The 13,847-nt window shown below is 31.1% G+C and overlaps 1 protein-coding gene across 2 annotated transcripts; it reads right to left on the reverse strand.

Annotated features, from left to right (window-relative positions):
- Positions 1-10,933: 10,933 nt before the first annotated feature.
- LOC129293953 (transcription factor HHO5-like) lies at positions 10,934-13,841 on the reverse strand. 2 transcript variants are annotated; one of them, XM_054932102.1, is made up of 5 exons: positions 13,235-13,841; positions 12,844-13,079; positions 12,342-12,735; positions 11,850-11,926; positions 10,934-11,683 (listed from the first exon to the last, which is right to left on the reverse strand). In XM_054932102.1, the coding sequence occupies exons 1-5, from the start codon at positions 13,446-13,448 to the stop codon at positions 11,405-11,407; spliced, it is 1,200 nt and encodes a 399-aa protein (XP_054788077.1). In that variant the 5' UTR covers positions 13,449-13,841; the 3' UTR covers positions 10,934-11,404. The 2 variants fall into 2 exon arrangements, with proteins under 2 accessions (XP_054788077.1, XP_054788078.1); XM_054932103.1 differs by having other exon boundaries at positions 12,342-12,732; positions 13,235-13,840.
- Between the last annotated feature and the right edge of the window lie 6 nt (positions 13,842-13,847).

Genomic DNA, 13,847 nt, shown 5'->3' on the forward strand with positions numbered 1-13,847 from the left:
ATTATTTGTGAAATCACTAACGGAGACTTGTTAAAAAATTTAATATATATCAATTTTTGTAAATATAATACTTACTTGTTAAATTATTAAGAGAAATTGTCAAAGTTAATAATGAGAATTTGTCAATGCAAAAATGGTTAGTGCTTCTTAAATTACTAATAGTGACTTGTTAAAAAAATAATATGTACAAGTTTTTATCAATGTTTATTTTTTTTATTGCCAAAAGTTTTTTTATGAGTTTCATAAGCTTTTTTATAAATGATTACAAGTAACATTACTAAAGATAAATTGGCCCATTGATCGAAAAAAGTCTTCTATGTAAAAAATATGAACTAAATTTTTTAAAAATTGAGAATGTGGCTAATTCTCATTAACATATAAAAGATTTATCATTAATATATAATATTTTTTTATTAATATATAATGGTATATTATTGACAAATATAATAAATCAGCTATAATACAAAATATAATATATATTTGGCTGGTTAATTAGTTTGATCTTATAATATAGGCTAAATTTGCAAAAACTCCTTGCTAATGTTTGAGTTCATCAAACTTCTCAAATTTTTATTCCTTCACCACAAACCAATTAAGCTCAAATCTCAGTCTTCCTCTCCCTCCATCTTCTTCCTCCATGATTTCATGATCGCCTATGGCCGTGGAGCATCCGTCATTGTCAGAGCTTCTCCTTCTTCCCTTATTCGGCCGTAAGGTTCTCTCTTCTCTCTTCAAGCAGCAACATCGTCCAAGTGCGTCACTGTTCTGGCATGGCTGTGGAGTGTGTTGGACTCCTTCCTCCCCTTCCTTGTTTGTGCACTTTCTTCTTCGTCCTGCTTCTACCATTGCTAATCTGAGGTGAGGGTCTTCTCCCTTCCTCCTTGCTAATCCTGTGTGTGTTATTTGGCTTGGATGTGATTTCTTCATTTTCGTTGCTGCTATGTGTGATAGGAGGGATAAATGGGGTTGGATCAAATCGAAACTTGAGTTAAAAACTATGATTTTCGGTAGATAATTCAACTCTTATGTTGGTTATTGTAGAGGAAAAACATTAGACTTAATTTTCTTTGAGTTTAATTGGTTTGCGTTGAAGGAATAAAAATATGGGAAATTTGATGAGTATTGGAAACTATTGGAAAGAGATTTGATGATAGATTTAATGTGTGTATGAATTAAAAAATTTATAACTTAAGTTAGGATTCAATTAAGGTTAAAAAAAATGTCTGTAATTTTAACGTGATTTTTATTTAGATATTTTTTTTCAAAAATCAGTTAGATAAATTAAAATTTATTTAAATAATTTGATTTAAAAGTTAGTTTAAAAGTATAACGATAAAAAAAGACATAAATTTTATTATATATTTTTATGATTAATTTAGTTTTTTTAAAATATTAAACTTTGTGATTAACCAACATTCTGTTTTAAAAAATTAAACTTTAAATTATAATTTTATTTAAAAAAAGAGTTAAGAAATCTAAAATAAATTAATATATATTAAACAGGTTAATTAATTAGAGATTCTTCTTCAACCTCTCTCCTACTTTTGCTGGTAAAAAATAAGAAAAAGCTCTCCCTCTCATATTGAAGGCTGATGTAGAAATAAATAATAATAATAAAATCAAACGGATTAAATGCTTTTAATGCTCAACACTGAAGCAAAACCCATGAAAATGAGCTTTGAGAAAAAAAAAATTCTCAATACAAACATGATTTTTATTTTGTAATGAGCTTTTATTACTCCTAACCTCAATTTGAAGTTAATCGAAATATAGCCTTAATAATCAGACAAGCTTTCATGCAATTTCTTTTACATTTGATATGAAACGTTACTATAAAATTACAGTTGTTGTTCTTGGTAGAAGGAGTTATAATTACTTAAACATGAAGATTTTAGGTTTAAGTCCATACAAAAAAATACACCAAAAAACACGTATGATTTTTTGCTCCAGTGAAGTTATTAAAAGTCAATTTTTTTTAAAATTTTAGTAAAAGTATATAAATTTTCTCTCTTTATTTTGAAAGCCATGTGGAACTTCCCTAAATTTTGCACGCTTATCTATTTTCATAATTTAGGCATAACTCTTGCAAAATGAAGACTAAAATTATACCCTTATTGTTTTTCTTGTTTCGAGGCTCCACTCGCATGTTTGAGTTTCCAAAAAAGAGTGAGTGTTGGAAGTTTGTGCACATGTCTAAATTCCAAAATTGCGCTAGCCTTGATTCCAGCATGAACTTGTATCTATCACACCATTTAAAGCTTAAAATGAGACTAGCTCAAATCAAGTAGACAAGAACCTCTTCAAGATGGAGGAACTTATAGACTCACTTGATGTAGAGATTGTTAGAATATTCAAGTATGAATAGCTTAAGTTGATGTAAAAAGTTTTACATTAAATAAGATTAGGCTTAATAATATATAATATAGTTGAGAGGTCTATAAACTTGAGTATGAAATTTTAAGTTAAAATATAATGGCTTCCACTAATCATAGGTCATTTAATTTGGTATATATCTTCCCTTGTTTTTGGGTGATTGCTCCCAATTTCCAATAAATGATACGGGAGTCAAGTTTTACTCACAATTGTATGAACCAAATGATGTTGAGAGTTTGTAATTGCAAATCATTTAAAACCCATAATCGCACAATGTTGAACGCCTATTATTGCTTACATATTAGAAACCTATATGAAAAAGATGATGCTAGAAACTTGTAATTACACAATATTAAAAACCCATGATTATACACACGTTTAAATATCAATTTCTAATAAATGGTATTAAAGTCAGGTTTTACTTATGAAAAAGAGAAAGCTCGTAATTATACAATAATGGAAACCCATAATTGTACACACATTTGAGTTTCAATTTTTAATAAGTGATATCATAATCAAGTTTCGCTTGGAAGTTGTGTTGCTAAAAGCCTGTAATTGCACAATGTTAGAAGCAAATAATTGCACACATATTTAAGCCCAATTCTTAAATAAGTGTTATTATAGTCAAGTTTCACTTGGGACTTCTATGAAAAAGAGAATGTTAGAAGCCCATAATTGCACATTGTTAAAAACTTATAATTACACAATGTTGGAAGCTCCTAATTGCTCACATGTTTATATCATAATTCCTAACAAGTGGTACCACAGTTAAGTTTCAATTGTGACCTGTATGAAAAAATGGAAGCCCATAGAACCTGAAATTCCACAATGTTGAAAACTCATACTTGCACAATGTTAGAAGCTTGTAACTACACACATATCTAGACTCAATTCCTAACAAGTGATATCATAATAAAGTTTTATTGAGGACCTATATGAAAATGACAATGTTGAAAGCCTATAATTGTACATTGTTAAAAACTTGTAATTGTACAATGTTAGAACCTCTTAATTTCACAAACACTTAAGCCTTAATTCCTAAACAGGCAATATCACAATCAGGTTCCATCTGCAACCTATATGAAAAAGAAGAAGCCAATAATTGCATAATGTTGAAAACATATAATTGCACATGTTTAAATCATAGTTCCGAACAAGCGGTATCACAATTAGGTTTATCTTGGGACTTAAATTGGGACTTAAATAAAAAAAAAAAAAAGGAAGCTCATAATTGCATACTGTTAAAACACATAATTGCAAGGTGAAAGGCTTTTTTTTTTTTTGTTTGGTTTCAAATAATATGGAGTTCTCCAATCTCCTCTTGACCCTAATATATAGTGAATCAACCAATATTGTGTGTGTGTGTGTAATTCTAAGTAGTACTGGAACCACCTCCATCAACATCAAGTTTTTTTTTTCATTTATTATAACTGTGTAGCCGTGAATATATGTGATTGATGGTTATTTTACATGATATGGTGAATTGGTCAGACCTCTTGCATCGTTTCCCAGTTGCAGTTTTAGCTTATCTATATTTATAATGGGAGTAGTGCAATAAGAGTAGAAACAAAATAGGACGCTGTGCAAAATCAAGCAAAATCTTCCACACAATATGGTTTAAACATTTTTGTGTAACTATAAATCAATGTGGTTACTTGGGCCCTTGCATTACTTAGAGCCTTGTGAATTAATGTACTTCATACAGATTTAATCAGATATTCATCGTGTTCGTATGTATTGCTGATTGTTTCTTATTAATTGTTGGATACTATTTCATGATATGAAGCAGCTTTTTTCGTGATTCTTATATAAGAACCATTAATGGATTTTTGTCTGGTTTCACAAGCTGGAATAATCTCTGTTATTAAAAATTACACCAATTTAACCACATTTTATCAGTATGTGTGATTTTATATATCCGATGGCTTTTACTCACAAGTAGTGAAGTCTGAAAAGTTGAGTATTTAAAAGGAAAAAAAAAAAGGAAAGAAAAGAGAATAGGGAATTAGATGGGAGGAGGTGACACTGACATATGAATGTGAATATGTGATGGAGCACATCGTAGGTGTGGGTGTGACATCTTGAATTTTAATTTATAGACTAAAAGAGATAATTAAAGAGTAATTAAGTAAATTTCGTTGATGTTGATGAAGGAAGGAGATAATTTCATGTCACTTGTACGGCGATTATGCCGTTGAAGCTTGGACATAATATAAATACTGTGAAAAGTTGCCAGAGTTGATGGTTTATTATCCAATACGCACAAAGTGACAAAATACTATCAAGATATTATCCCACTTTTATCATGTGAATACAAAGTCCACTATTCTTGGCAATCGTTAGAGATTTACATATGTTTTTGGGTTCCCTCCAAAAAATAGAGCGTTACAGATGTACGTTTCTAAGCTGCATTCTTAAATCTGTTATTCAGGTGAAATAGAACTAACACAGTTCTCCAATGCTACAAAAGTACATTGGGATCCCAAAGTTTGAGGAGAGTACTATGACTAGGACCCTTATGTTTAGTGAGGATGCAGTGACACAAGATATGGAAGCTCAAAATTCTGCACTGGATTGACAAGCAACTCCATTGTTTTATCTCATTTATTATTAATTTTTATTGTAGTTGTTTGTGGTGAACTTAATTTGTGATGCGGGCATGCATAAACAATCATGCCATCCTTTTACAATGATTGGTGTACGTTTTTTTCTTTAATCTTTACGTTGAGTATTATATTATCTTATCTGAATTTAGTCTTATTATGTTTTTTGGATTTAATTGATTCAAGTATCTAAACAAAAAAATGCAACAATTAGTCATTGTCTTCTAATAGTGTTCATTCAATTATGGATAAAAATAAATACTAAACAATAGAAAACATTAATTAAAATTGAAATACTTTTTGTTCAATTACTATTTTGATGATAGAATTTCATTATTTATGAAAGCATTATGAATATTTGAAATATATTACCTAATGAATAAATTTATTAAATTATATTGGTAAGGGAAAGCTTTAAGAAATTGCTCCGTGCAACGCACAGAGGAGTAAATGTTAGTTTCTAAAAAAGTAAAATCACAATTAAGTTTTATTTTGGACCTGTATGAAAAGATGCTCGTAATTATACAATATTGAAAGCTTGTAATTACACACATGTTTGAGTCTTAATTTCTAACAAGTGATATCACAATTAAATTTTGCTTGGAACCAATATGAAAAAGACAATGAATAATGCTTGTAATTGTATAATGTTAAAAACTCATAATTACACTATGTTAAAAACTCATAATTGTCATGTTTAAGTCCTAATTTTTAATAAGTGATATTACGGTTAGGTTTCACTTGATACTCGTATAAAAAAGATGATATTAAAAGTTTGTAAGTGTATAATGTTAAAAACTTATAATTGCATAATGTTAAAAGCTCATAATTATATATATATTTGAGTAGAAGTTAAAGAAGTGTTCAAAGGTTTTTAAAAAGAAAGAAAGAAAGAAAGAAAATGAATTGATGTCTTGAGGGAGAAAAGAGAGTTCAACGTTTGAAAAGTTACATCCAAAGTATTTCCTCTCAAAGAGAAAGAGAAATGGAACGTGAAAGAGAGACAAACGATGGAGGTAAGAATTGACAAAGGACAGAAAAGATTTTGAAAATTGTACTTCTTTATTGATTAAATACTGTGTAAGAAGATTTTGAAAAAAGAATCCAACACACATAAATAATATTTTAAACACATGAAAAAATGTCTGAGAAATTCAACCGCAATAATTTAGAAACGAAATTAAAAATAAATGAAAGTTGTACTTCTTTATATTTAACTAAATAATCAGATCGGAACATAAATTCGTAATGTAAAAACATAAGATTTTATATTAGAAAATAATAATTAAAAAATATATAACAACATTATTAAATTATTGCACAAAATGAAATTAAATTTTTAATGTATAGCACAAATATTTTTAAAAAATGCGAAACTAACTTATAAGTTATATATAAAACTAAAATATATTAAATAAATGAATTATTTACTTGATTTTATAAAAGTGTATAAATTAGATATGTAAATGAAACTATTTAAAAATAGTTTACTGTCTTTACCAAAATAATTATAATAAGATAATTACATACACTATTCTCTTTTAAATTAAGTGTTAATTAAACCCAAAATGTATACTTTTGTTGTTTTTGGAAAGTCAACGTGGTGAATAAATTGAATTTGGAAAGAATATTTAATGTGTGTTTAGTTTTTCATTGGTTAAAAGTTAATTTATCAAAAGTTTATTTAATAAAATTTAATTAAATAAAAGTTAATTTTTGTAATAAAATTTATATTTAGGTAATTTTTGTAAAGTTAATTTAGTAAACTAACAACTATTTAAATTATATATAGTGAAATGTACTTTTAAATGTACCATTGCTAAAAATAGATATTAATTTATAATTATTTGTAATTTTTATTAATCAAATGTAATATATTAGAAATATTTAAAAATGTAATAAAAATTTTAAATTAAAAATTATATATAATATAAAATTTTTTATTTTGAATAATATATATAATAAAAAGTGTACTCCCTTCGTTATAAAATGTAAGGTATTTTTAAAGTAGTTGGACGTTAAAAAATATAAAGCATTTTTAGTCTTTTAAGATGTAATTATTTTCTTTTTTTTAAAAGTGTCCCTATTGATAATGATTTTATATTTATTATAGGGTATTTTATAAAGATAAATATAAAAAGATATGATTAATTTGAAAATAGGTAACTATATCTTATATTTTTAAATGGAGGGAATATAAAATAATATAAAATTTAAAAAGTTGGGAAAGAATTTATAATAAAAGAATGATAAATAATAGAAACATTTGTTAAAGAAATGAGGATATGGCATCGGCTTTAAAGTTAAAAAGATGTCTAATTTTGTGAGCTAGTAGAGCAAAAGTCCATTTGATCAAAGTTAAAAACACATGGGTTACATTGGCTAAATGAACTTTCAAAGATGTTTCAAATGTAATTCAAATGTGCTTCTGATTTGATAATATTTTATCTAAACAATATTCTACATTTGAGAAATGCTTTAAAGTGGAAAAGCACTTCCCAAATGTGAGAAGTTACAAAACCAAACAGGCCCTACCGATGTTATATGGTGTAGTGATAAAATAAGTAGAAGTGAATTGTGAAGTTATACATAGGGGCAGAACTAGCTTGAGATTTCAAGGTGATCAAAGTTAGGTTGCATAATTCTAAACAAATGACAATACATTTGCATATGCATTTCATCTATATTTTTTATAAAGCAATTCTAACTTGTTTTGTTAAAATTAAAAAAAAAACTTAAAAATTATAACCTCTCCCTAAATATTTAATAAGTTTTTCAACTTTGCTCTTATTTAATAGACAAACTTTATTATTGAGTTTTCTCTTACCAACATTTACTCTTCGTTTGGATTAAAGGAAAAGGCTAGGCAGAAAAGTAAAAGGAGACAAAATCAAAAAATTCCTAAAATAGTAAAAAAAATTACAATTTTTGAAAGTTTTTTCTTTTAGTTTTGCCCATCCCTATTTTCTTTCCACATTTTCCTTCATCTTAATGGGGTAAAAGATGATATGCCTATAAATGAGATTAAAGAAAAATCATTTTATCTACCTTATAAATAGAACCAGATAAAATATAACTTAAATCTTGATAGCTTTTTTTTTTAATCTCAACTTGCTCTCTCTCTCTCTCTCTCTCTCTCTCTCTCTCTCTCTCTCTCTCTCTCTCTCTCTATCATATCTCTGTTGATACTAGCTATTTATATACTCTTCTTCCTCCCTCTCAACATGCTTGAGTCTGGATTTGGCTTAAACAACCTCTTTTTAGAATTGACTTCCTCCTCTCAAAGCACTGCAAAACGTGCCAAATTCACAACAATTATTACTAATAAATCTTGCCCAAAAACACCTAAAAAGCCCCTTCAACTAAACCTAAAAACCTTTCTAAATGGAGCCATAATTGAGAGACATGCTATAAATATGGGACCTATATCTCTTCAACAAAAAAAAATAGAAGAAAGTAGCCCCCTCCACCCTCCACACATGACCTAGTTCTGTCCCTGCTGTTTGTGGCAATGATTAAAAAAATGGAATGAACTTGGCTGATCAAATCGTTGATCGATTAGGTTAATAGCTTAGTTAAGTTAAAAATTTTGGGAAGTTGGATTGAATTGAGCCATTTTGGATTGACAATCAAACCGAAAACTAAGATCAAGGTAAAAACTAAATTGTTCAAAAAAAAATACCCTTTTTCTTTTTTGTTGTTATTTTTTATCATTTTTTTAAAAAAATAACTAATTTTTTTAATCATTTGATGTTATGTTATATTATTTAAATTGTTAAGTTATGATAAACTTAAAATATCTAGTCTTATTTTTAAGTTAAGTAGCAATTTTATATTTATATTATATATATATATAATTTTTTTAATTTGATTATTTGGTCGTCGATTAGACTATTAATCCAATCTGGCTGGATCATGCAAACTGTAATCACTAATTTTTTTTAGTTCAATATTCGATTTAATTTTGAAAACATTGGCTGGGGGACAACTTTCTTTCTAGTTTTTACGTTTCTAACTGTGTTAGCAACAGTAATAATATTAAGCCACATAACTGGGCTTTCGAATAATCTTCTTCTTGAGGTGTAGGTCCATAGTCTTTTGGGCCTCGTCAAAATGGGCCTATTAGTTATTGCAGCTATTTTGGGAATGACAAATTAAAGGATGCAACACTCATAGCCAGCACACACGCAAGCTCACACTCACGTATATATAGTCGGTAATGGAAAAATTAATTCAGAGTAATTATAATTTCAGCTAACCTTGGTCTTTGGAATCTCAAAAATGTTTTTTAATGTCATTTACCCAATTATATTTTTAATAATTATTAACACTCGTATTAATCTATTAGACCTGCATTGATTTTGCCCCTAACTGAATATTTTTGATTCCGTGACTCCATTTAAATATGCAGGTGTAAGATTTAATGAATAAGCATGTAACGGTCATGCCATGTAAACCTAAATAATTGCATATTACTCAAAAAAGCTAACATAAGCCCAATCCCACAAAAAGAAGAAGAAAACACGCGCATACATACTTATGAAGTGATAACCAACGAGAGTTGAGTCTAATAAAAAAAATTAATCCTTCACAATGTGACAAATTAATATTTAAATTTTTAATGAAAGAGGCATCTACATTTAGTGTTGTACCATGATAGGGTTGTTTTCAATAAAAGGATTCTTGTAAGCAATAAAAGAAAAGAAAAATTAAATAAAGGAGACGATTGTGTAATTTAATTGCTATCCGAAGGAAAGTTTGTGTGAGTTTAATTTGGAGGCAATAATAACATATGTATATCTTCAATTCAGTGGAAAGAATATTTTGAATGAAAAAGAAATCTAGGCAAACATACCATATTCTTCATATATTATTAACCATGACAAAAAAAAGAACAGCATTAGGTTGAATGAACAAACCCACAGAAACAAACTTGTTTCCTTACATGGAAGGTTAATGAAAAGTTCCTATCAAAAACATGGAAAGCTCAAGCGACTTGACACATAGATTGGAGAGCAAGTGAAGATAACCATGAGTTAGGTAAAGGAATAAATTCGAATATCAAATGGTTGGTATTGATCCACTTTTTGGCAATTTACATGTATCTCGCTGTGTGTAGAGCCCTCTGAGATTGCGTTTTCTTCTTTTAATACGAAATCCTCTCTTTCTTTATACATATCAGCATGGATAAGCATCGCTTGGCTCTGTTCTTTCAAAGAATCTTTCTTATGAATACTTTCTCTCTCTATCTGGGACCACACCCCTTATATTTTAGTTTATCTGCCATGTGATTTCTATTCCTGCATGATATTCTATTCTCCGCATTAATACCATTCCAAGTCTCAGAATATTTCCAAAAGATTTTGGAATCTGAATTGGTGATTTTAATTTATGATGGAGAGAACCTGATAGAGAAAGTGAAGAAGATGATAATGATGAGAGAGGTTCCATCGTTTTCACCCAACGTTCTATATACCATAATTAAAACGCGGGATATCGCAGTGGGCTCCGTCCTTATATCTTGTCTGCAAGATTCTCCTCTATTATTTTGCATCTGAAAGTGACTCTTTTGTCTTCAACCCAGATAAACAAGAAGGATTGAGGGTTGATTATTGTTCTTGTTTTTTTTAGGGGGGGGAAGCGGGATGCGGCCAAGGTTAGGTAAAAGGGTAAAAGCTAGGAGATTTGTCCTCTTGACTTATTAAACTTTTAGAGCAGGCTCAAAGCTGTCTGGTTAAGTTGATTGGTTGACTGGAAAAGTTTGATGGGCTTCGCTTTTTGAATCATCAGTCTTACTTTTGGTGTTAAGTCGGGATTATGTTCTTTTAGCTTGTAATTCCACCGAAATGCTACATAGTGCAATGTTTGGAGGAGCCTGTAGAATGAAGATAAAATGGTTTTCAGGTGGATGATCCTTTCTAATTAAAGACAGACCACTATTGAACGGGTATCTTAGAGACAAGATAAAGACTAGATATAATTTCAAGGAAGAGAATATCACAGTGCAAATCTTCCACAACAGTCACCAAATCTGAAGATTTGAAAAGAAAATCCTGCAAATCTAGCCAACGAGTGCCAAACAAATTATGAATCTGCATTCAAGAGCGCAACCTCGTTTCCTTGAAATTAATGAAACATCCATAGTTCCAAAAATTGGGCGACTTACTGAGCATCTGATCTAAAACAGTGGACCAAGAAATGAAAGAACTTGATGATACATGGGGAAAATGGCATGAAGGAATTTTATTTTGGAGTTCTCATGATAAAACTCAAGTTGGATAAATAGAAGGAAAGCTAGTCCTGCAAAAATTTCAATAGCCTCTATCCGTAGATCCTTTTTTCTTTATAAGTATGATGTATTATACTTATGTAGTTGTAAAACTCCTCCCACGTATATTTTTATCTGCAAAATCCATGGTGGAGAGTATCTATACATCTTTTCGAGGTTTGTGAATATGACTTTTCCAGCTAAAGCTCTCAGATTTTTCCTCTTCATCATCTTCCATGCTGTCGCCTTCAGTTCGAGACATCCCTCCACCAGATCCTGCTAACTGGAGGGGACCTTGAGGAGAACCAGACCCTGAACTGCTAGCCTTGGAGGATTCATTGTGTTGATCTTGGGACATCCACAAACCTCCAAGAACTACAGATTGATTAGCAGGCGCAGCCGTGGTAGCTGGTGTTCTTCGAGTGTGAAGTCGATATTTCTGCAAAAACGAGTAACCATATCATGTCTCCACATCAAACTTCAATAGACTTGTAAATCTTAGAATACAAACTTTATCAGACATGCCAAACCAAGAATTGCTAATATATCATCAATTCCTGGAAACCAAACAAGCAACAAGGAGAACTAGAACACCATTAACTCACTTGTAAATGACTCTTCACTTCATCATTGGTCAGGCTATCAACCTGCATGAGTTCTCTTATTTGTTTAGGGGTTGCCGCTGCATTAAAGAAACCCAGAGATGTTAATTAAATACAAGGAACTAAAACAAAAAGTACTAACAGCTGTCGAATTTGTGTTTTGAAATTTCAGATTGGGAGATGATTTGCAATATAAAATGTTTACCATCTGCCTTTCACTCTTTGGCCTATCCCTAAAGCTATCCAAGTCACAGTATAGAACATTCAGAATCCAGCATCCACACAATTTCAATACTAGTAAGCACATTTATCTTCATTCACTCATTCAGTAAACGATAATGTCCCACCATTAGAAACTAAGAATACTATGAAACCCTATACTGAACAAGATATTCGATGGTTTCAATTCAACATAGTGAAACCTTGATCCTTTCCCTTGCTATAGCAGAATACTAACAGAATAATAGAAATTTTTGTGAAGTTTCAATTTCTAACCTAGAGAACCTCCAAGTTGCTGTAATGCATTGACAAATCGTCGGTGCAATTCAGGCGACCAGCACCTCCTCTGTTTCCGGGCAACTTGCTTCTGTGGCTGCAGATGACCTGTGGGTATAATTGGCTGTGAACTGGGAGTAGAGGAGGAAACTGCTCTGCTAGAGCTACTTCCTGATCCACTTGAACCAGAACCTTCCTTCAAATTTTTGGTACCAGGAGTCAGAAGAGAAAGCCCATTAATGGAGTCTTCCTTCTCTTCCCTAGTTGCCACTGGCGTCGCAGGGTTGCTAGGGTAGGCTGAAAAGGGAAAGAACGCTCTGCATCCATTATCGCCGTTTCTACCAGATTGGAATGGGACCTCAGGAACAGATTGCCCTTCCTCTTCGCATTTCTGCTATGATCAAGGAGAAAACAAAACAACCTCACTGAGATGATTCTAATATTCGAACTAATGACAATACTAAATTTAATATCCAAGGAATTCTTCCTTAAATTATTTTACCTTGTTTTCTAATTCATAGTGTTGCCTTTGCTCATAAGCATGGTTAGTAGCGGGATGAATACTGGTATTCCAAAGCTGAACAGAACTCATCCAATTCTTCTTATCTCTGCATCCGTTTTCTTTCTTATTATCCTTTTTCTGATCACATTCTCTTGTCAAGGGAATAAATTCCTCCAGCACTGGCCGAGAAGTAGGCATCCTGAGTTTTGCTGATTCCTCCTTCAGAGTCAAGATTGCTGCAGAGACATACATGAAAACGATACATAAGCTTGGATCATCATAACAAGGGAACCAAGTAATAGAACCACCGGAAACAGAACAACCATCAAACAGCCAGAGATCAATCCAAAGAGAATCAAATTCAGAGGTGAAAGAGAAAATCAGGACCAACCATCGTTTAGGAGGAGCATGCAGAGAGGAAGCTCTCGCTTAAAAGCGTCGATCTTCTTCATTTCCTCCTCCAATCTCTTGAGAAACTCATCGAACCTCGACAACTTGTCAGCAGCGTTGCCGATCGAGGAAACCTCATAGAGGAAATCACTGATCGTCTTGGGAACAAAAGTGGGTCTCAAATCCAAGCTCAGTTCTGGAGGAACCGAACCCATTTTCAGATCCTTCCCACCCAAGTTCAGATCTCCTAACGGTAAGCTTAGCAGCTGGAGATTCTATGGGGAAAATGAAGCGAAAATGCAAAGGACAGAAAGCGAACAGTGAAGAGATGCAATAAAATAACGAATATATAGGTAGAGGAATAAATGGTATGGTAGAACCATAAATTAATTGATGAGAACGCGATCGGAGGATAAATAGACTTATGTGAAAAGAAAGAAGATGGAAAAGAGGGAACGAAAAAGAAAAAGTGAAATTGTAAGAGGGATTGGAAAAGAAATATCGAATTTTCAAACACGGAGATTCTGCAGAAGAAAGAGGATCAGGGTAGTGGCGGTGGTAGTGAGAAGAGCATTGCCCAGCTAAGACGGGTGTTTTGAGAAAGTCACTTTCGC

The sequence above is a fragment of the Prosopis cineraria genome, unplaced genomic scaffold, assembly GCF_029017545.1.
Source record: "Prosopis cineraria cultivar Desert tree isolate PC_DT_omini unplaced genomic scaffold, ASM2901754v1 PC14, whole genome shotgun sequence".
NCBI lineage: Eukaryota > Viridiplantae > Streptophyta > Magnoliopsida > Fabales > Fabaceae > Prosopis > Prosopis cineraria.

Excerpts from the sequence above, each read along its gene's own strand:
- LOC129293953 (XM_054932102.1), bottom strand. The coding sequence starts at position 13,448 with ATGGGTTCGGTTCCTCCAGAACTGAGCTTGGATTTGAGACCCACTTTT. Across the intron at positions 11,927-12,341 it reads GCAACTTGGAGGTTCTCTAG|CGGCAACCCCTAAACAAATA; the intron begins GTTAGAAATTGA and ends TCTTTAATGCAG. Across the intron at positions 11,684-11,849 it reads AAGTGAAGAGTCATTTACAA|AAATATCGACTTCACACTCG; the intron begins GTGAGTTAATGG and ends TCGTTTTTGCAG.